The sequence below is a fragment of the Equus caballus genome, chromosome 2, assembly GCF_041296265.1.
Source record: "Equus caballus isolate H_3958 breed thoroughbred chromosome 2, TB-T2T, whole genome shotgun sequence".
NCBI classification, from domain to species: Eukaryota; Metazoa; Chordata; class Mammalia; order Perissodactyla; family Equidae; genus Equus; species Equus caballus.
Window position 1 is genome coordinate 5,271,991 of NC_091685.1, and position 22,735 is coordinate 5,294,725.

Here is a 22,735-nt window from a genome sequence, read left to right on the forward strand (position 1 = left end):
CACCCCGCAGGCCGTTCTCATTTTCTCATTGGTGAGACCCTCTCTGCCTCCCTGGGAGGGAGGGAACGTGAAGGATCCTCATGTGAGGTGAGGCGCAGGCGTGTAGGTGAGTGGTCGTGTGTAGGGGCTGGGACGGAACTGGGAGAAGAGCACCAGGACTTCAAAGCTGAACTCAGGGCAGCCTTGACTGCTTCCGAGCAGTTGGAGCTCCGGAGAGCACTTCCCTGGGAGCCTCCACGCTCCATGTCGCTCGCTGTGAAAGTAGGGGTAGAAGTGCCTACAGCAGCGCGCCCGGCCCACAGAGGGTGCGCTGCAGGGCTCCTTGCCTCTCCCCCGCTTCTCGCCGCCGCGGGCGCTTTTACCGCCGCCCGTCCCCCGAGCCTGAGCGTGGCCCTGTCCACACCGCCCTGCACCCGACCCCTCCTGGTGCACGCCTCGCCCCCAGCGCCCAAAGTGAGTTACTTTCCTCCCTTTTCCACGGGATTTCCCCTTCCGCCCCCTGGAAACAAGGCGAGAGCGGTGGAGGTGTTCCTTGCTCTTTGCTCATCCCGTGTTTATCCAGTGCCCTCTGTGTGTTGAGCACGGTGCTGAGCATCGGGTTTGCATTGGTGAATAGAACATGTGCGATGTGGAGCCTACAGTTTAGTGGGAGATACAGACAGAAAGCAAGTGAACATAGTAAATAAAGCCAGTGCGCCGCGCGCGCGGGCGCGCACACACACACACTTCCTATCCCTTTTCCCCAGTTCTCTCTCTCTCCAGCATTCGGTGCTAACATACTCTGTTTTCCATTTCGATCTTGTTTAATGACTCTCCCTCCAACTCGCGGGTAAGCTCCAGGAGTGCAGGCGTGTATGTTTCTTCACTGCTGAATCCCCACCCCTAGAACGGTGGCTGGCCCATCGTGAATATATGTTCATTGAATGAATACATGACAGAAGCCAACAGGGTGCCTGCTAGGGAATGAGAAAGGGGAGGTTCAGGGAGGGCCTCCGAGGGGAAATGACCTTTAAACAAGGCCTGAAGGGTGAGGAGAGTCATCCAGACAGAGGCACCACCTGTGTCAAGTCCTGTCTTAAAGGCAGTGCTTCTTAGACTGAAAAGGTAGAGGCTGAGAGGATGCATGGACCTGGTCGCATGCCTTCATGACTAACATGGCCAGCCTCTCTACCAATTTCCAAGATACGAGGGAAAGTGGGATTATTGAAACATGGAGAAGGTAAACATAAGGCAAAGACTGATATGAATAACCCTCACGCTGTACAGCAGTTTACAATTAACAGAGCTCTTTCACTTAACCTCACTTTATCGCTCAAAACTCTTAGGAGTAAGAAATCAGCGTAAAGAGGAGACCAGACCTCATTCACTCCTAGTGCATACCTGGTACATAACACACTATAAAAATGGGTTGAACTGGTGTAACACCATGCTAGGCTGCAAGCTCTGTGCAGGTGGAGCCCGTGTTCTCCTTACCTCTGCTGTATCCCAGCGCCTGGCACTGCGCTAGCTCCCAGGCCCTATTTGTAAACTGAATGAGCACTCTCCACTCATCAGAGCCTTCCGCCTGCCTGGCCTGTGCTTGGTGGTAGAATACAGAAAGAGTTAGACACCACCCTTCCCCTCAAGGGGGTCCCAGCCAGCTAAACTTTCCTGAATTCATAGAACCGGCAGCAGATACGGGTTTTCTGAAGCCAAACCTTTTCCTTTATAAGAGAAAGACTTATTGCACACAGAGGGACTGCCCTTCTAAAACCAATGATAGTAAGTGGTAAGAGAATTTGGACAAGTTCTGATGAGAAAGAGCCTTGGGCACCAGGCAAGAGGAGTGGATTCTATCCAGTAGGCAATGGGGAGCTGTTAAAGGTTGCTAAGCAGGGGACTGGTGTGATCAGAGCTGGTGGCGGGTGTCCTGATGGATGTGTCGGCAGAGACTGGAATCAAATCCTCTGGGCCCGTGGGAGGTTCCAGTGTAAGTGGTCATGGGAAGCAGGAAAAGTAGAAAAGATCTTAAAGATTAGGACTCCTGGGAAATGATTGGTAACCAAGAAAAGGGGTTTATTTCCCTGCCCTCTGACAGAGTTGGTGGTTTGCTCCTCTGCTCTTCCACAGACTTGGCCCACACCTTGATCCTAGCACTTTATGCACAAATGAAATTAGTGGCATTGGGAGGCTCCAGGGTGCCCATAAAATTCAGGGACAGTTTAGCAAGTTGGGCCCCTGCTCTGTGCCAGCCCAGTGCCAAGCACTGGGAATTGGAGATGAAGACATTTGCCCCCCTGCCTTCCAGAAGCATGAAGTCGAGTGAGCATGAGCACCAGCTGGAGGCAGAGGAGGTCCAGGTGAGGATACTAACCTTAGCACTTCTGGCTTCCTGACCTGGGCCTCAGTTTTCTCCTCTGTGAAATGAGGAGGAGCATGGCCTACCTACATCTGGCTGTTGGGAGGATTGAGTGAGGCGCTGCGAAGCACTTGGCATGGTCTCTGGCCCAGTAAGTGACGTGTTCTTATCATGGTTATCATCTGCTTAGCGGATGACTCTCCCGCTAGGCCAAGAGCTCCCCCAGGGCAGGGAAGAGTGTCACTCATCTGTGCATCCCAGTACCTCGTGCTGCAGCCCCTGCCCAGTGTCTGAGGCAGGAATGAATGGGAGGAAATCGAAGGCCGGAGCTCTTAAGAGGTACACTCAGGCGTCGCTTAGCGATGGCAATACGTTCTGAGAAATGCGTCGTTAGGTGGTTTCATCCTTGTGTGAGCATCGCAGAGTGTACTTGCACAAACCTAGATCGGAAGCCTGCTGCACACCTAGGCTATATGATGCTCATCTTATGGGACCGCTGTCTTATATGCGGCCCCTCATTGACCGAAACGTCACGCGGTACATGACTGTAGTTGCATTTTATGGGAATATTTACGTCAAATAATGTTCTGTGACATCAGAATTCCCCTCAGTTCTCTTCTCAGACAAGAGGGAAGGAACACCGTCTTTTCTTTGATTTGCCTGTGAAATTTTAAAAGAATAGTTTGCTTGCAGGTGAGATGATCGTGTCTATATAAACTGTGAAGTTCTACATATGGAGAACCTTGATAAATCCCAAACTGCCCTCACAGAAACATCTCAAAATAAATCGTAGCCATTTAACTTTTCCTCACTGATCTGTCTTTCAGACTGTGCTTACCTAGTAGCCCTGAAACCAAGCTCCTTTCCTTTCTTTCCTTCCTTCCTATATAACACACATACTTTTAAATATCCACTGTGCTCTTTCATAGAATGACTAAAAGAACAGATCTCTGTCCTCAAGGAGCTTACGGTCTCAAGAAGGAGAAAGACGTGTCATTTCTGGACGGTGTGAAAAGCTCTAAGAGAGAGATTCATTCATCTGGAAGGTTTTGAGCAGCTGTGCTGAGCAGCGCTGGGCCAGTGCAGTGAGCGCTCGCAGGAACAGGTGAACTCAGGCAGGCCTTCACAGCGGCTCCAGCCTATGCCTGTTCTCTTCCTCCACCCTTGGTGTCTTACCAAGGTCTTCATCTCCAGACTCGTGTTCCTATGCCTGTTTCGTCCAGCTGACAACTGGACTTTGCACTTGGATGCCCCGCAGGCACCTCAAACTGAACTTATCATCTTTCCCCCGTTCCTCTCCTCCTTCCCCTAAAACTCAACTTCTCCTCTTTTTTTTTTTTTTTGAGGAAGATTAGCCCTGAGCTAACATCTGCTGCCAATCCTCTTTTTTTGCTGAGAAAGACTGGCCCTGAGTTAACACCGTGCCCATCTTCCTCTACTTTATATGTGGGACGCCTACTACAGCATGGCTTGCCAAGTGGCGCATGGGTCTGCACCCGGGATCCGAACTGGCAAACCCTGGGCCGCCGAAGTGGAACATGCGAACTTAAGCGCTGCACCACTAGGCTGGCCCCTCAACTTCTCCTCTTGAGCCCACTCTCCACCCAGGGATCCAAGCCAGACACCTGGATGTCCCGTCAGCCCCTCCGTCCCCCTCACTCCCTCACCTCACATCTAGTCAGTCTCTGTGTCCTATGAATTCCCTCTTCAGGATTTCTCTAGCTGACCTCTGCCGTCTCATCCTCCCTGAAGCTGCGTCGGTCCAGGTCCTTGTCACCTCTCCCCCAGCCCAGCACAAGCTCCTCCTGTGCTCCTGTGCGTGAGGGACCACGTGTTCTGAAGCCAGGCAGACCGGAGTTAGAGTCCCAGTGCCACCATTTTAGAAGCTGCGTGACCTTGGGTAAGTTAGGAAATCTCTCCAGACCCAGGTTTCCCCTCCATAAAATGACAGCTCTGGTACCAGCCTCGTTGATTAAACGAGATTAAACGAGACGCAGCAGTTTGGTGGGTGACTCACTGACAACCGTGAGTGACAGAAGCCAGACAGAGGAGGATACGTTCATATCACTCTGTTCCTGTAAAAGTAGGAACTGGGCAAAGCTGAACCGTAGCGGTTAAGGTTGCAGACAAAGGTGGCAAAACTGAGGAAAAGCAAGGGAGTGATTACAGCCAAAGTCAGGCTGGTGGAAGGGACACAGACGGGTGGCTTCTGGCACGCTGGCAGATTCTTTTTACTTGATGCGTGGTAGTTACAAAGGTGTTCTTTTATAACATTTTAATTTATTTTTTATAGTTTTTATAATTATTGTACATAAATTTACTTCATGATTTAAAATATCTATTAAATTCTATGAGATTTTCTATGTAAGGTGCATAATCCAGCACTCAGAGCACGGGAAGAGGTCAGAAACCTTGGTAGCCAGTGATGATTGTTGTGTCCTGTCTACCTGCCTCCTCTGCCAGGCAGCAGACGCCAAGCTTGGTTCATCCTGTCCCCAGTGCTCACACAGAGCTTGGCACCTGCAGGCCTCAGGAAGAATGGGAGGAGTACAGGGGACCAGAGTGTAACCACTTGTTTTCCCTCTCCCAGACTGAAAGGGACAGGCCCGGGCCTGGGGCCTCACAGAGCAAGGCCTGCTCTGGGAAGAGCACCCAGCTGTCCCTCCCAGGCTGCCCCAGCCCCACTGACAATGTACGAGAGAGAGGAGGATGACGATGAGGAAGCCTGGCTGCAGCTGCGGCCCGTGGAGCCCTTGCCCTCCCAGTGCTGCGGCGGTGGCTGCTCACCCTGTGTGTTCGACCTCTATCACCGAGATCTGGCGAGATGGGAAGCGGCCCGAGCCAGCAAGGACAGGAGCCTGCTGGGTGGAGAGGAGTCACAGGTGAGGTAGGGCTGCCCTTAGACAAAAGGGCCAGGGTGGCAGTGGCTACCTGGCCTCAGCCCTGTGCAGTGTGCCTCCTTCGGGAGGCTTTTCCTCACTCTGTACAGCAGAGAGAAAAAGTGCTTAGTGGAAGCAGACAGACCCAAGTTCAAAGGGTGGCCTTGAGCTGGGCAAGGGGGGTCCCAGGAGTGAATTGGGTATGGGCATTTTACAGGAGGGAGATCTGTGAGTCTTGGCATTCAGACAAGGCTTCCTGGAGGAGGTGCAGGTGGTTTAAAATGTTAAGGGCAGTGGAAGAAGACTTAGAAGATGTAAATTTGAGGCTCTGCTCTCGGTGTGACCTTGGACAAGTAAGCCTCTACCACTCAGGCCTCAGTTTCCCCACATGTAAAATAAGGATATTGGATTAGATAATCTTAAGATCCCGTTAATTTCTAAATTTTGAAAATCTGGATTTTAGCAGGTTTGAAAGATGAGTAGATCGTTCATACATTGGAGGTGAGTATTCTAGATAGAGGGCGCAGTTTGAGTAAATAAAGACTCCCAGGTAGGAGGCAGCAGGGTATTCTTGGGATGATGGAGAAAAGTCTAGCATCTGATGCATTGGAAATAAAATGAGGCTTGGGAGTCATCCACAGGACCTTTGGGTGTCCACTAGGAGCCTGCACTTTGTCCTGGGGCTTCGGGAAGCTGTGGAAGGTTTAAGAGCAGGGGGACTCAATGTAAAGTCCTCTGGCATTCTTAAATCAGAGACGAAAGGGAAATAAGGTGGGACTACCATCTAGTGTACAGAAAATGTACCAGCCGAGACAGTCTGTCCTTGGGGAAAGTGGGGAGGGTGCTTGTGGAGGCTAGCATGTCTCTTGAGCCCCGGCTTCTAGCTGTTGGATCTTTTCCTCTTGCAGAACTGCCCCTCCCACCTGAGCCCAGAGACCTTCTTGGCCTTCCGCATCAGTGCCATGGACAGACTCACTAAGGACACCTACCGTGTCCGGTTTGCACTGCCCCGGAATAGCCAGCTTGGCCTGCGGCCTGGCCAGCACCTCATCCTACGGTACACTCAGGTGGTGGGGGACCGAAGCTTTGCAGCCCTGCCCTGCCATTTGCTGGCTGTGGCTTGGGTGACTCACTTACACCCCCTTAAGCCTCCATTTATCATCCTAAAAATAGGCATAGTAATGTGTGACTCAGAGAGTTCTTGGGATTGAACTAGATAAGGCATTCTCCTAAGAATAATAATAGCAAACACTTTTATAGCAGTTACTATGCAAGACACAGTTCTGTGTGCTTATATATGCATGAGCTCATCTAATCTTCACAAGATCCTGTGGGGTAGGTACCACTATCATACCTGAGAGGAAACTGAAGTCAGAGAGGTTCAGTAACTTGCCCGGGGTCACACAATTAGGAAATATTGGAGCCAGGATTTGAAGGCAAGCAGTTTGGCTCTAGAGCCTGTGGTATTAACCTAATATGATTGATAGAAAGGACATTGTCACTGAGAATAATGGACTTGCTCAGTATTACACAGCTAGTAAATTGTGGAGCCAGGATTCACACCCAGACAGCCTGGCTCCTGAGTTACATTCTTAGCCACTCCTCTGAACTTCCTTCTTCCTCCGAGCCTCCTTTTGCGTTCTCCTCCCACCTTGATCCCCACCCCCGCCTACCCAGGGACAAGACCTTTTGGAACCTCCAGCTGGAAGTATCTGCCAGACATTCAACTCTGTGGGTCCGTGGCTCAGCAGGGAGATCGGAGCTGCAGACGTGGATGTGGGAATCATCGGCATATACCTAGATGGCATTTGGGAGCATGTGTGGGACAGAGAGAGGGAAGGGCAGAGGATGACCCTGGCAACTCTGGCATCCGTATTGGCAAGAGGAGGAGGAGCCAGCAACGGAGACAGAAGGGGCAGCCAGCAGACGAGGAGAACTGAGAGAAAGCTTGTTACTGGTCACACTCTGGCCACTTGCCTTGCACTGACCCCTGGTGTTTGTGCCTAGCTCGATCTGGCCCATGGCCTGGCTGATGAACCATAAAGCTCACTATTTCAGTGGATGGGAGGGGCCACAGGGTAGATCACAGCCCCATGCAACTCTCCGTGCATAAAGCAGGGGTGCCCAGAACTCCCTGCCTCCAGGCTCGCCTTCTCCACCCTCTCTGCCACTCCAGTGACATTCCTAACACACGAGCTGACCCTGTCACTCCCTGTTCCCACACCTTCTGGTGCTCCACGATGCTTCCCCAGTGACACGTTAACCCAGGGCCCCAGCTTCCTTTCCCACCAGCTTCCTCTCCCTCTCCTGTATTTGCCTCTTGTTTCAGGCTCGTGATCCCCTCACCAGTGCCTGACTTGCCTACCTGCGTTGTCCTACCTCTAAGCTTGTGCTAGGCTATTCCCCCAGCCTGGAATTACTCCCCTTCGTGTCCCCATTTGCACCTGTCAGTGGCCTGCTCCTCCTCTAATTCCTAGCTCCAGGAGGCCTCCTGAGAGTCCCCTAACAACAGTGTCACTTTCTCCAGAGCATGTCAGTTTCACCTCTGCTGTAGTGTCATGGTGCTCTTTGTGCCTAAGCCACGCCATATGTTCTGTTTGTTACTTCCTCGTTTGTTTCACAAGCATTTATTGAATATTTCTGTCACTCTCCCACTTTTGATGCACTAGGATGGGGCCTTTTTAATCTTTGCAAACCTCGGAGAAGAGAGGTTTGCACCTCTTAGGACTAGAGAGAGGAATGTTTAGGTGCTCCTGGAAGCTCTGAGTCGTGGTCAGGAAGCTTGTCTAGAGTCAGACAGAACTGTGGGTGCATTCTAGCTGTGTGACCTCAGGCAAATGATTTCCTTTTTCTGAGCTTTGGTTTCCTCATTTGGGTTATTATTTAAATTAAATAAGATAATGCATGTAATATGCTTGGTGCTTAGTAGGCATTTAATACAGCAAGGCTGCTATTATTATTACATATCAGGATTATCATCCTGGCCCCCTTGTTGATGACATTGTGGAGAGGGCTCATGCATGGGGTCAGCTTTGACATAGGTCTCCTTTGAGGATGCTTCCAATTCTGATACTCCTGGCCTGTGGTAGTAAGTATTTAATAAATGTTGAGCACAGTTGTTTTATCTTTATCGCTCTGTGGTCAGGAAAATCCACAGTGATGTCCTCACAGCAGCTCACATCATCAGGGTACTTTGTGAAGCACATTCCCATCTGTGATCCCAATGGAACCACACAGCAGGGACACACATGGTGGTCTCTGTTTTATAGAAGGGGCAGCTGAGGGATTAATGACCAGGTCTCACAGCCAGCACTTGGCAGTGGGGAGCCCCGTTCTTTTCTTTTCTGCTCCACCTTGCCTGCCTCTCAGTGAGGACCACTGAGGATGACCAGACCCAACCTTCATTTTCACCAGCCTGGCACAGAGTAGGTACCTCTAAGAGTTTGTTGAATGACTTGCGGACTGCCTGACTGACTGCTTCTCTTTCCCAGAGGGATAGTAAATGACTTAGAAGTTCAGAGAGCTTATACGCCCATCAGCCCTGCCAACGCAGAAGGATACTTTGAAGTTTTAATCAAGGTGAGCTGACTCACATGGATGCTCTAAGATGCCGTGGACTGGAACCTCCATTTGACGGCTTGGTCAGGCTGGGGCAGTTCCCATTTATGTGGGGAAAGCTGGTGTTGAGGGAAGAGCAGGGATGTGAAGGAGGCCTTCTCCCGTCTCCTCCTTTCCTGGGGAAGGGAAGGCTGCTGGACCATCAACAGAGGGCATATTCCTGACGGATTTGTGAAAAGAAGGCACAGACTGAGAAAGTAAAGCTGCTCCTTCTCACTTTCTTACCTGTTGGTGGAGAGTGAGCCCTGAGCCAGGAGGAAAGGGGGCATCTACTGTGTGCTGGGCACCGGGGTCCAGAGATGAGTCAGACACGGTGCCTGCCTCAGACAGGGGACCAGACCAGGACAGTGCAGTGTGATAGGCACCGTGACAGGAGGCCCCAGCCCAACTCAGGGCAGCTGGGGTGCAGAGAAGGCAAGGGGCCTTCCTCGCAGAAGCTGGGGGGTTGACTGTATGTTCAGGGTAAGCAGTGGGGAACCAGAGGGGCCACCGGGGAAGGCAGCTCTCTGCTGGGAACAGCACCTGCAGTGGCAGAGGAGGCACGAGTCGGGGAACTGTTGGCCATTTGTCCTGGGTCAGAAGGGGATGTGCAGGAAAAGGTGGGACATGGAGGACCTTGTGGACTGAACTAACCTGAGAGCACCTCTTGGGGAGGTGTGCAGGGGCCGGGGCATTTGAGTTGGGCCTTGAAGAGGGAGTCCAAATTGGCAGTGGTAGAGAATGGCATTCCAGGCCGAGGGGACAGATAATCAAGCAGGGAGGGGTGAGACAGAACAGGGTCTTGTGGGAACTGTTCCCAGTCTGAATGGCAGGAGGAGGGCTGCCTTGTGGGGGCAGCCAGGGTGGGTAGGGAAGTTGGCAGAGATGAGGTGAACGAAGTGGGCTGCATACCAACACCCCAGAGACCCAAGGAGTAGGCACCAAATGTATACGAAGTCATGAAGGTCCAGTCACGTGCAAAAAATGATTAGGTTGAACTAGATGAAGTTGCTGATGTGCTAACATTTTCGACCTACAGAAACAGCAGTTTCCTATGGGTCAACCTAATGCATAGTTCTAGATCATCATTTCCCAAATGGAATCCTAGGGAATGCCAATATTGAAGAGTAGCTTTCACATCCTTTATCTCCCTTGTAGGACAGAAATTATCCCATTTCACTGATAAGCAGACTGAGGCCCCAGCAGGACCCGAGGCTCCACAGCTAGTAAGAAGTGCGGCTGGTGGGTGAGCCCCGGCCTCCTGACTCCACGGCCCCAGCACTGGCTCCAGCTCCTGCCTTCCCTGTCTGCCCTGCCTGCCTGCAGAGCCCGAGCGTTTGTTCCCTCCCACATCAGCTTGGACTTGGATCCCTTCTCCACGCGACTGTTTGTCGGGGAGATTCCACAAATCCTCTCCAAATGGCCTGCTTCCCCAGGCTGCTTGTCCGGGTGTGTTTCTGTTGAAAGGATGAGCCTGGAGACAGTTCTTCAGGGCAGCTGGATCTCTCCCAGCTGCAAGGCTGATTTTCTCCTTCGTTTACCGGAAAGCCTCTCTTTAGAGAGATGCTTAATTATCCCTAAGCCTCTGGCTAGGAAGAACTGGAGATGTCTGCAAATTGGGAAGGCAGACGGCTTTTTGATTTGCCCTCCCATGTAGATGGGAAGGAGGAGCCCCTATTTCTCAGGCACCTTCTGGGCACCAGGCACTGCTTCTGGCCCTTTATTTGCATGTTCTTTCAACCTCATAACCACCCTGCAGAGAAGATCATATTATCCCCATTTTACAGAGAAAGAAACTGAAGCTCAGAGAGAGAATGTCATTGTCACAAGGTTCCCTGAGGTAATATGATCTCAAGTGGAAGAACAGAAGTTCAGTGTCAGTTCGGTTTAACAGTGTGGATTGGGCGTGTTTGCAGTGCCAGGCTCTGTGTGGGTGCTGGAGACACAGAGGAATCCTTCCTTTCCCCTTGAGTTCTATCTGTGCCTTAGGGCTTCTAAGGCACAACTTGTGCCTCAGGGCTTCTAAGGCACAGCTTGTGCCTCCCACAAGGCTGGGGCTGGAAAGCGGGGTGTGCTCGGAGACACAACCTCCAGCAAGTTAGGAGAAGAACTGTGGCCTCCTTCCCACCCCTCTTGCAGGTGAGCTGAAGACTTCCCTTGCTTTATGTGTATGGTGCCTGAGGAAGTCAGGGATGGTGCCAGAGGTGGCTGCAAGAGCTTAAAAGCATACCTGGCAACCAACGCCTGGTCTCGCCTTCAAGCCTGGTTATAATCTCACTCTAAACCCCCTCCCAGTCCCATCTCCCAGTGCTTCCCCTGACCCCACCTGCTGTTGCCAGAACATGACCTGGGCTGTCCTACCCCTGACCATACCATACCTGATGCCCAGAATCCTCTCTGCCCTTCCCAGGTGAATTCGATCTTTCCCAGCCTTTAAGGTCCAGCTCAAATGCTTCCTCCTCCGGGAAGTAGCCTCAATCCCACTCCATTGGAAGTGACTGCACCTCCTCAGGGCTCTCCTGGCACTTTGTCCTCTTGTGGGGTGTCAGGTAGTCTCTACCTTGTGTATGTCTGAGACTTAGGTCCTTCCTAGATTGTGAGCTCCTTAAGGGGAGGACTTGCATCTGGATTAATGAATTCATTCGTTCATGCAGATAATTATTAAGTCCTTCCCACAGTTCAGGCACTGGCTGCCTTCCTGGAGCTTAAAGTCCAGCTGTCTCCCCTGCAGTTGCAGCGTGCCGGCTGGCACAGAGTGGCGAGGCACCAGGAAATGTAGACTGCTCTTCCCCCATGGAACCTTCGTTTTTTTCATCCAGCCAGGAGACAGTATAGGGTCATGCAGAGATGGCAAATGAGTGGCTTGCAAACTGACTCTAGCCTATAAATAGATTTGGTTTTGGCCTGCACAACGTTTTAAAATTTTGAATTAATTGCTGATATTTCAAAAGTGGGAGATTTTTCATAAAAATATGGATTTCCTGCCCCTCTTGGAAAATCAGAAGATCTGGCATCATGGGCCCCACAGACTGTGTGCTGGAATCTGCAGAGTGACTTCCTCCTTTAGAAAGAGTAGTCACTGACCAGTATCCCACAGTCCCCACCACTCACTCCCTGACACTGAGACTGAGTATTAATTGCCATTAGTCATCTCGTACCCAGTTCTTCACTCTGCTTTGTTACCTGTGTGGCCCCTGTAGTTATTTGGGTTTGAGACCTCGGTAGTTAAGGTTGTAGGTCCTATGGATTCTCATCCCAGTCTCACCATTTACCTTCTATGTAAGCTTCTGGGCCTCATCTGAAAATTGGGAAGGACAGTACCAGCTTTGCAGGGCGATGAGGAGGGTTAAATGAGATAACACATGTTGAGCAGTTAGCACACAGGGAGGGCTCCCCATTGATGGCTGATGTGGTTTGTATTGGCGGCATGTGCCTGTCCCAATGAGGTCTCCCTGTGTTTGCTCCCAGTGCTACCAAACTGGCCTGATGTCCCAGTATGTCGAGTCCTGGAGAGCAGGAGACACGGCCTTCTGGCGAGGACCGTTCGGAGGCTTCTTCTATCAACCAAACCAGGTCAGTGCCAGCACACCAAGTCCCCCCAGCTTAGCTTCCAGGACTCTGACTTTCATGATTTAGGCTGTAGGGTCTCACTTTGCTGTTCTTCCTGAGCCCAAACTCAATTGCAAGAGTATCCCTGGGGTTAGACATGGGAGGAGATGGAATAGGCACGAAGAACAAAACTGCCTGCCCATGCTCCAGAACTATGCATGCCTGGCCATCGCTTAGAAAAACCCGGACTGTGTACATGGTGTTTAGGACCCCTATCTCATCTGACCCTCAGGTATCTTTCCAGGGTCACTTTCCGTTTACAAACAATAGAGACCGCTCCTTAAATATGCCCCAGGGCCCGCTGCCTGGGAGCCCACTGCTGCCGGCCCGAAGGCTCTTCCCCTCATCTTCAGGCTTGTTCACACCCTTCCCTGACCTTCCCGGGAGGAATTAGTGATTAATTTCTCATCAGTTGGTGCATATTTGGAAAGCAGTATGTACGAGGATTCTTAAGAACCTTCAAATCCTTTGGCCCGGTAATTCCACTTCTGGAAGTCTGTCCTATGGAAAGAATCCAAAATACTGACTGTTTTGCACACATTCATTGCAGTCTCATTTATAATAGCAAGAAATTGGAGACAACTGACTATCCAACCACAGGAGACAGTTAAGTACACTGAGTTATAGATGCTTGATAGAATATTAGCCTGAATTTTAAAGTTATGTTTGTAAATGATGCTACATGCTTATGCTATAAGATCACGTGACAAACACTAGGTACAAAACTGAATATCCAGCAAGTTGGGAAATTAAGTTAAAATCACAGAAAAAATATGGGAAAAAAAGCAATAAAATGTTAGTAGCTCTGGGTGGTAGAATTATGGGTGATTTTTATTTTCTTCATTATGCTTTCCAAATTATCCACAATGAACAACTATTACCTTTGTAATGAGGAAAACAAGGCAAAACCAAAACAAGTGGAAAAGAATGAATGAATCATTGTGTTTAGCTTAAAAATAGCTTTTATTGATATCTTTCTTATTACAAATGCAGCTCATGTTCATTACCAAAAAAGTCAGCAGCTATAGAGGCAAAAAGAGGATAATCAAGAGCACCTGCGGGCCATCTACCCATACGTACCGGTCTTACCACCTTGGCGTGTATCCTTCCAAGTCCTCTTTCACGCATGGGGGTATATACAAGCACGCATGCACTCACGTGTGTGGGTATAATAATAATGTCAGGCACACCCGTGGTACCTCCTGTGTGCCAGGCTCTGATTTTTGCACTTGCCATGAAGTGACTCATTTAATCCTCACAACAGCCCTTAGGAACTGCTACCCCCGTTTTACAGACATGTGGTGTGCACGTGTTAATACTCTTCTACAGCATCCTCCTAGCACTGGCCATGCTGAGCCTTAGATTTTAGCTGAGGTTGTCCCTGTGTCCCCCAGGCCCTTGAGAGCAGGGACTAGGAATTGTCCCTGTTTCCTCCGACCTAGAGGGGACACCTGATGACTATTGTCTTGACCACCTTTTCCAGTGGAACCCCCTGGCACCTACAGATGCTGCTCCTCTGCGTCCACAGAACTCCACTTGAAAGCCCTCGCTCTTCTTATCTGGGGAGGGCCTCGGGCGCGGCTGTGAGGAAAAAGAGATGGTGGCTTGCACATTAAGATTCAGCCGCTGTGGGGCCAGCCCAGTAGCGCAGTGATTAAGTTCGCACGTTCCACTTCGGCGGCCCAGGGTTTGACGGTTCGGATCCTGGTGCAGCCATGGCATCACTTGGCTAGCCGTGCTGTGGCAGGCGTCCCGCATATAAAAAGTAGAGAAGATGGGTACGAATGTGAGCTCAGAGCCACTCTTCCTCAGCAAAAAGAGGAGGATTGGCAGCAGATGTTAGCTCAGGGCTAATCTTCCTCCAAAAAAAAAAAAAAGGTTCAGCCGCTGAAACTGTGGTTGAGGCTTGGCTTTCACCCGTGAGGGCGCGGGGTGCTCTGTTCCCCTTCCCGGCCCTGACTTGCCTCTCTGCAGTCATCCTCTGTGCAGGTGGATGCCATGTCAGCCTGCAAACTGGCACATCAGCATCTGTGTGCGTGTGTTCCACACACGTTCCAGGTGTCCCCCCAGGGCCACAGGTGGCCACACGAGCTCACAGTCTGATGGAGAGACAGACACACAAACCTGACAACAACGTAGTGTGACCAGTGTTGTGAGGAGGGGCACAGAGGGCTGTGGGAATGCGAAGGAGGACCCCGCACCCGCCCCAGCGCAGGGAAGGCTCCCCGAAGGAGAGCCCGCACAGCAACGGGGCCGGGAGGAGGAGCTCAGCCGGCTGACGCCCAGGGGCCGTGAGCGCTGAGCCGGGTCAGAGGCCGGGCCGGCAGTAGGGCTCTGGGGGGGAGGCCTCCAGTTGTCTGAAGGCCTGGGCTCCTCACCGGGCACCTGGTGCCACCTCGTTTAATCCTCACGCAGTTCTGAGACAGCTGCTGTTGTGGGGAGGTGCTCTTATTTTTTTACCAGTGAGGAAACCAAGGCTCAGGGAGATGAAAGAACTTGCCCAGATCATACAACTGGGGATTTACACCCAGATTTGTCTGACTCCTGATACTCCAGGAAGTGTTTCATGCAGTAGAGTGGTGTGCAGTGGCTGTCAGTAAAGAGACTGAAAACTCAGACTGCATTCCCAGAGGCCTAATCTCTGGAATGATGGAGGTGACTACCTCACTGCATAGTGAGACACTGACCTTAAAGAGGGCTGCCCCTCTTTCGGAGTCCTAGAGCCAGGAGATGGGTTCAGTGAGGGGGAGTCGGTGGAACCGGGCCTTCTTGGGGTGGATCACTTTGATCGCATGGCTTTTCTGTGCCAGCCCTGTGCTAGGCGCTGATGGATGGTATCTCCTTTAGTCTGGAGAAGGGCAGGCTCAGGGGTCCGAGCCAGGGCCCTCAGGTCTATGCAGCGCTGCCCTGGAGCACAGGGAGCAGAGGGCAGGCTGGGATGGGATGGTGGGCAAGCCTTTGGTGGGAGCAGGTTCCAGCTCAGGGTGAGGTGGGAAGACCTCCCTGGCAGGGCCAGTCAGCCTGTAATAGAGCAGACTGCCTTGGGAGGGAGTAGGCTACCCGTCAGCAGAAATATGTAAGCAGAGTCCGGTGGTGATGCTTTAGAAGGCAACCAAGACACTCGTAGGATGGGCTACACCATTATGTTCCCTTTTAGCCCTCAGATCCCATGCTTTCTGTTACGTAGACCTCACAAGCTGTAACCTTTCACAAGCAAAGATGGCTTCCTGCAGGAGGTAGAGGGGAACTCAGATGGGGGACAGCAGGAAGGGCAGTGCCATCCAGTTCAAGCAGGCCCAAGAAAAGACCCCCTGTCCTGTTCCCCAGTATGGTGAGCTCCTCATGCTGGCTGCGGGCACTGGCCTGGCCCCCATGGTGCCCATCCTACAGAGCATCACAGACAATGCGGACGATGAGACCTTTGTCACCCTGGTTGGCTGCTTCAAGACCTTTGAGGGCATCTACCTGAAAACTTTTCTCCAGGAGCAGGCCCGCTTCTGGAACGTCCGCACCTTCTTTGTGCTCAGCCAGGTGAGCCCAGGGTGGTGCCTTCCTTCCCTGATTGAGACTCTGCTGTCCCCTGCACCTGTCCTCGTGCCTGCTGTGGCCTCTCTGCCCCAGGCCTTAATAATAATCCCTGCCACTGGTGGAACCGCCACTGTGTGCCTGGCTAGGAGGGCGGGTATTGTCACGTTCACTATGCAGATGAGGAAACTGCCCCTCAGAGAGGCAAAGGTGCCAGCCTGTGCCCTGCTGCCAGATGGCTGAACCCAGGATTTGAGCCAGGCTGTCTGATTGCAGACCACCCCCCCCCGTCACCCCGACTCAGTGTGCCTTGCTGCCTGCCCTCCACCCTCTGGCTTCATCAGATCTGTGGGCCAGCGGCCCGGCTGTGGAGCCAGTGGGCCCAGCCATAGATGTCCTATAGCTGTGGTGAACTCGAGGCAGGGATCCGTGTCTGATCGAACACCACTCAGTGCTCAGGACAGTGCCAGGCCCAGAGGAGGTGCTCACTCGATCGACTGGGGAGTGAACTGGACCCGAGGTCACTGCAGCTGTCAGGGGCCCTACCACATCGCACATCTCATTGTCCCTGCGTGGGAGGAAGGCTGCGCACGGACTCACCAGGCAGCACATGCTCTAGCTGAAGCAACTGCCTCCTGCCCCCTCTCCCCCTGATTCCCCGTCCCCTCCAGTCACTCAGGTCAGCCTTCCCAGGCAGTCCCCTCTGGGAGGCCCTCAGCTGTCTCGCTCACCTGCCTTCCCTGGTCTCCAGCTGTGTTTCTCTTTCCTACGCCCCCTGGGTAGAGGTCTCCTGCTGGGGCCTCCCCTCCGTCCTCGTGCTCAGGGACAGCCTCATTGCCCTGTACTCTGGAGCGCCCTTCTCATCAATGTCCTCTTTGAGGGAGCTTTAGAGTGTCCCTAAACACTCAGGCGATCGTGGACATCGTGGCTGGGGGCAGCTGTCAGGAAACTGGGTTTCCCCTCCTAATGCCAGAGGTCCTGGGATCTCAGAGGTCCCGAGGCCAGGCTCTGTGGGCCCGTCAGACGCTCGGTGGCAGGAACATCAAGAGGGTCATGCTTGGTGAACGTTAGCGGCAGCAGCCCAAGACCGGGGAATGAAGCAGAGGCTAGTGTGCAGCCCAGGGGGTGGGTGAGGGGAGGGCAGTGCTGCTGGCTGCACACTCAGCTGCCCAGAGCCTGCTCAGGGAAGTGGGAAGAGGGGCAGGAAGGCAGGAGGATGACCTGCTCCCTGCCCTCTGGACGCTTACCTGTATGTGGGGTGGTAGCCACAGGGACGGCTGAAGGCAGTGCCCTTCACTGAGCACGTTCTCTGTGCCTGGCACTGTTCTGAGCACTTCGTGTGTGTTAACTCATTTACTCCCCACCACAATCTTAGGAGGTTGGTACTGCCATCATACCCATGTTACAGATGTGGAAACTGAGGCACAGAGAGCTTAAGAACCTTGCCCAAGGTAACACAGCGAGTTGGTGGATGAGGCTTGGGACTTGGTCTGTGTGGAGCAGCTCCATGTCCCGAGAGCCTAGCACAGTGCCAGGCACGGAGGGACCCTCAGAAAATCTGCTGAAGTCAGCCAGTTAATTGAAACCTTAAAACAAGTGAACAAATGAGATATGCTCTGAGAGTGATGGTGATGGATAACCTTGGAGAGGTTCTGGGAGACCACGGTCGGGGAGAAAACGTTCCCCCCAGAGTGGCAGGTGCAGCGGCCCCTGGGAGGGTGGACACGGCAGGCCCGTGTTCTGGTCCTGCACTGCCTTGTTGCATGTCCCGAGGAACACCCCTCCTCCTCTCTGTGCCCACCTGTTGTAGAGCTTCCCCCGGCCCCCAGGCTTGTGAGGGTGCTCCGAGTCCCAGCGTGCGCAAGTGCCTGGCTCATGGGGTTAGGTGAAGTTTGGCTGCCCGCCCCCTCTGCCTCAGGGTCCTCATTTGGCAGAGAAGAGCTGGCTGCATGAACTCCAAGGCCCCGCCAGTAGTCACCCCACTGTTTCTCATCATCCCAGGAGAGCTCCCCGGAGCAGCTTCCCTGGAGTTACCGGGAGAAGACCCGCTTTGGCCGCCTGGCTCAGGACCTGATTGAAGAGCTGGTCGGCTCCTGTCGCAGAAAGCCGTTTGCATTGGTCTGTGGCTCGGCCGAGTTTACCAAGGACATGGCCAGCTGCTTGCTGCGTGCCGGCCTGGCCGAGGACTCCTACTTCCTCTTCTAGGTCTGGCCTCCCTTCCAAAGCCACTGGGACACAGGAAGTTGCACAGACTGGAATCAGAAGAGGTGGATGGAAGACTGCCCTAACTCGCCAGGTGACCTTGGTCGAATGACTTCACCTCTGCACACCTCCCTTTTGCATCTACCCCTCGAGGTTACTGACTCCCTCAGGCTGGCATCTTGTTGTGTGGAGGGAGGATGGGGCTGCAGAGCCCCAGGGAGGAGAGTAAGCAGCCCAGCAGTCAGGGAGGACTCCCTGGAGGAAGCCAGGTCCAGGCTGAGCCTCAGGATGAATAAGAGTTGGCAGGAGATGGGGCGGGGGGAGCTTTCCTGCTTCCTCAGATTAGAGGGCTTGTGAGGGGCTCCTGTAGGACCCTGCCCTGTCCTGCCTGTTCCAAAGCATGGTTCCCTGGAGACTGTGTGTCCCTGCCTCAGGGCCGCCTCAGAGGAGGTGCTCGCTGAGTGTTTAGGAAATGAGCATAGAGGCTGAGAGCTCTTTGGAGGAGGAACTTGCCTTATGTTCTAGTGCTGTGAGCCTGACACAACAGAAGTCGTGGGGCCTGTGACCTGACCGAGGTGTTCTCGGAGTGAGGCAGGGCCCCGGATTACCTTTATTTTGGATTGGCCCCAGGGCTTTCCTGCTGCGGATGGCTTTGCTCTCCGTCTCCCTTCCCTGGCTCCAGAGCCCAGCCCAGAGTCCTTTCTCCAGTGAAAGAGGCACGGAAGCAAACTGCCCTCCCTCCTGCAGGCAGCCAGCCCAGCCCGCCTTCAGCTCCTGCGCCCTGGCGACGGTTGCCATGGAGATCTAAAGATAGAGCAGGAGTCTGGAGACCTGGGTCCTCTCCCTGCTCTGCCCACTGAGGGCGGCTGATTCCCATCCACCCACTCCTCCCCTCCACCCCGCCCCCTCCATCCAGCATGGGGCATGCCCTCCCCTGGGAACCTGGCTCCAGCAGCGGCTGCAGTTAATGAATTCTGCTTTTCGCAGCCTGGCCTGCAGTGTGCGGCACCAGCTCAGGCTGGCTTCCGGCAGTCCCAGAACTGGAATCTCAGAATCAGAGAACCGTGGAATCGTAGAGTGAGAATTTTACAGTCATAGAACCACGATCCCCATCAGAGATTAAATTCGGGCCTCCAAAAAGCATCCAGTCTCCCAGGCTGTGTCATTATATCCAGGGGGAAACCAAGGCCAGTGAGGCTACGTGACCTGCCCAAGGTAAAATAGTTCATGGCAAGGCCGGCTCTAGAAGCCAGGTCTCCCAGTGTCAGCCCTGTGCTCAGAGTTCTGGGCTCCCAGGAGACCAGGGTTCCTGGCATGGCAGCAGTGAAGGGACGGCCAGATGGGATTTCCAAGCCCTCCTTCAATCAGAGCAGTTCTGTTTTTTGTTTTTTTTTAAAGTAAGAGACTTTATTTTTATTTTTTTGGTGAGGAAGATTGGCCCTGAGTTAACATCTGTGCCAATCCTCCTCTACTGTATATGTGGGACGCCTGCCACAGCATGGCTTGATGAGTGGGTTGTAGGTCTGCACCTGGGATATGAACCCCGAGCTGCCAAAGCAGAGCACTCGAACTTACCCACTACGCCACCAGGCTGGCCCCAGAGCAGTTCTGTTTTCATCCCATTTATATCTTGGGTCTTGGAGTCATTTTCATTTGTGAAAAAGAGTTTTCCTACACTGCCCAAAAAGTTACAACAAATCTCCTTGCTGTGCTCTGTTCAATAACTACTCATGACAAGCCGTTGGGGGTTGGTGCCAAAGGTTTCCAGCCCAGTTCCACAGGCGGAATTCCACGGTACGTAGCTGTGGGGAATACCGCATGCACCTTCACCAAGAACCAGACATGTGAGCATATTAAAGGCTCTGAAAAGGCAGGTGGAAAAGAAACTTTTTTTCATTTTGTTTAACCCAGTTTCCCGAGCTTGTTTGACTGGAGGACATTTTTACCCTCTAGAATCTTTTGAGACCAGTGTTGCGTGGAATACGCTTTGGGAATGCTGGTCTGTGGCTCAGCCTCTTCAGCACAGTGTAACGCGTGGGAGGCCCCGCACTCCGCGTCAGAGTCCCAGGCAGGATCGGGGGTCTCTTACTGCCTCACCTGTGACGTGGGCAAGACCCTTTTCCTCTCTCAGGGCCTCTGAACTCTGCGCACCTTCCTCTGCCCTTTCCTCTCCCTCGGCACATCCTGTTGGTTCTACTCGGGTACTCCTGGAGGGCCTGTTCCGAGCCAGGCTCTGTTCTAGGCACCAAGGAAACACAATGAACAAGGCAGGTGCAGTTCTAGTAAACTCCATAGGGGAGCTTCCAGCCGACAAGGAGGGCAGAAATTAACCCTGTGATTCTGAAAGGGGTGAGTGTCCTGAAAGGGGAAGTGCGGAGCGCTGGAGAGGGGCTGAGGGCCGGGCCACGCTACTCACTGAGTCAGGGCTGGGGGTCTGGGGCAGTTCTGGTATCTGTCTTTGTCCCGTTTTAGATATTCGATGTCTGGATATTAGACCAGGCCACGCAGTGATAACCAGCAGCCCCTCCTGTCCTAGAATGCGTCTGCCTCTCCTTCCCCTGCTCCCTGTGGGGTCTGTGCAGTCTGGATGCTGGGGGGGTCTCTTATCATGGCACAGCGGGGAGGACCCAGCCATGCCCTTGACACCGAGATGCCTAAAGGGCTCATATCACCCGGAAACTTGGGAGCTCGTGTTGGGTCCTCTGCCTCCCAAGAAGATAAGGGAGCCCGGGAGGAGGCCTGGCTGGGATGCATGAGGATGGAGCTCTGTGAACTGGGGGTGAGGTGCCCAGCAGCTGGCCCCTCCCATCTCTCCTGATGATGCCCCAGCCATGTGTCGCGGGAGGTGTGCTGTCAGAAACCACGGCTGCCTTAGTTCAGTCCTCCCCGTGTTTGGCCTGCACCACCTCGGCATTCCCCTCATTGGTCTCCGGTCTCCAGCCTCTCCTCCCACACCCCCTTCCCTACTGCAGCCGGACCAATTTTTTTAAATTGTGGTAATAACATGAGATCTACCCTCTTAACAAATTTTTAAGTGTACAATACATTGTTATTGACTGTAGGTACAATGTTCAGTACAGCAGATCTCCAGAGCTTGTTCAGGCCGCTTTTTCTAACTTGCAGATCTGGCTGTCACTCCCTTTCTTAAAATCCTTCAATGGCTCCCTCTTGCCCTCAGCTCTGTTTGCCTCTGCAGACTTTATGTTACTGCCCTCTTGCCCCCAACTCTTTCTCCCAAGCGTGTTCCTTTGTGTCGGTCAGTCCCTTCACATCTGCTGCCCCTCTGCCTGGGCCAGCCTCCCACCCACCATCCTCCGCTGGCCTTTGCTTCCTTGTCTTTCTAGGGCGTAGCTCAGCGGCCCCTCCTTGCTGGCCTCTGCCACCCCAGGCTAGATTAGTGGGCAGATTCTTGTGCATTCTTCTGTGGCTGCACCTCTCAGACCATCTCATTTGCATGTGAGCACATCCCGGGCCCACAATGGGGCCTGTTCGTTGTGTCCCCAGCGTGGGAGGGTACTCAGCACGTCCTGAATGTCACATACCTGAATAATAAACAACTAAGAATCACGGAGCACTTTACAGGTTGCAAAATGCTCTTCAGCTGCTTTGAAGCACATAACTGTCACCAAAATGCATTCTATTTTATTACCCCGACTTACTGATGAGGAAACTAAGCTTCCGAGACATTGAGCAATTCTCCCAGGTCATGTAGGGGTACACAGATTCCAACATGCTGCAATTGTGATGAAGGTCGTATGTGACACATGCGTGCACCAGATGTGTATGAAGATTTTCATTGCTGCACTGTTTGAAACAGCAGAGATTAAAAACTACCTACACGTCCATCGATAAGAGAATAGAGAAATAAACGTTCTATATTCATACAGTGGAATACCATACGGCAGTTAAAATGGATGAACCAGATCTACGTGTCAGTATAGACTAAATCCAAAAAAGATGATAATTGAGTGAAAAGCAAATTGTAAAAGGAAAGGTACAGTGAGCTATCAATATTTGGAAAGTTTAAAAACACAAAATAATGCCACATGCTCAGGAAGGAAGTACACAAACTTCAAGGACAGTGGTGACCTTTGGGGATAGAGGAAAAGGAAGAAGATGGGGTGGGGTGGTGGGCTTTTTTATCTGTGTCACTTTATTATAAAAACATTTGATATGAATATGGCAAAATCTGAACATCCCTGATGTCTGCTTTGTTATGTTCTACCGTTTTTGTGTTTGAAATAATTCCATAAAGTTTTTTTTAAAAAAGATTAGATATGCCTGGTCAGTGCACTTTAGAAACTAGAGGTGTAAAAACATTCATTCCCTCTCTCCCACCTCAGGATAGCTGTGCTCTTTGATGCCTCCAAGCTTTTCCATTTGAAACTGTCGTCACGTGCTGTGTAATGACATTTTGGTCAACGATGGACTGCATCTATGATGGTGATCCCATAAGATTAGTACCACACGGGTTAGGTGTGCAGCCTACTGTACCGCAGAGGTTTGCATAAGGACACTCTAGGATGTTAACACAACGACGAAATTGCCTAAGGATGCGTTTCTGAGAACGTGTCCCCCGTCATTA

General features: G+C 52.4%; 1 protein-coding gene across 27 annotated transcripts; it reads left to right on the plus strand.

The window, feature by feature from the left end:
- The first annotated feature begins 35 nt into the window (after window positions 1–35).
- Window positions 36–22,421, plus strand: CYB5RL (cytochrome b5 reductase like). 27 transcript variants are annotated; one of them, XM_070259893.1, is made up of 11 exons: window positions 36–106; window positions 3,268–3,443; window positions 3,689–4,238; window positions 4,929–5,220; window positions 6,126–6,274; window positions 8,709–8,796; window positions 12,283–12,387; window positions 15,751–15,954; window positions 17,950–18,066; window positions 18,154–18,244; window positions 19,138–22,421. In XM_070259893.1, exons 4-11 carry the CDS (start codon window positions 5,029–5,031, stop codon window positions 19,224–19,226), a joined length of 1,035 nt encoding a protein of 344 aa, XP_070115994.1. In that variant the 5' UTR covers window positions 36–106; window positions 3,268–3,443; window positions 3,689–4,238; window positions 4,929–5,028; the 3' UTR covers window positions 19,227–22,421. The 27 variants fall into 27 exon arrangements, 26 of the variants coding, with proteins under 26 accessions (XP_070115994.1, XP_070115995.1, XP_070115992.1 ...); XM_070259894.1 differs by having other exon boundaries at window positions 4,050–4,238; XM_070259895.1 differs by having other exon boundaries at window positions 54–87; window positions 4,050–4,238.
- Window positions 22,422–22,735: the final 314 nt, after the last annotated feature.

Coding starts and splice junctions, on each gene's coding strand:
- CYB5RL (XM_070259882.1), top strand. CDS start 5,029: ATGTACGAGAGAGAGGAGGATGACGATGAGGAAGCCTGGCTGCAGCTG. Junction 6,275..8,708: donor GGCCAGCACCTCATCCTACG/GTACACTCAGGT, acceptor TCTCTTTCCCAG/AGGGATAGTAAATGACTTAG. Junction 12,388..15,750: donor TCTTCTATCAACCAAACCAG/GTCAGTGCCAGC, acceptor CCTGTTCCCCAG/TATGGTGAGCTCCTCATGCT.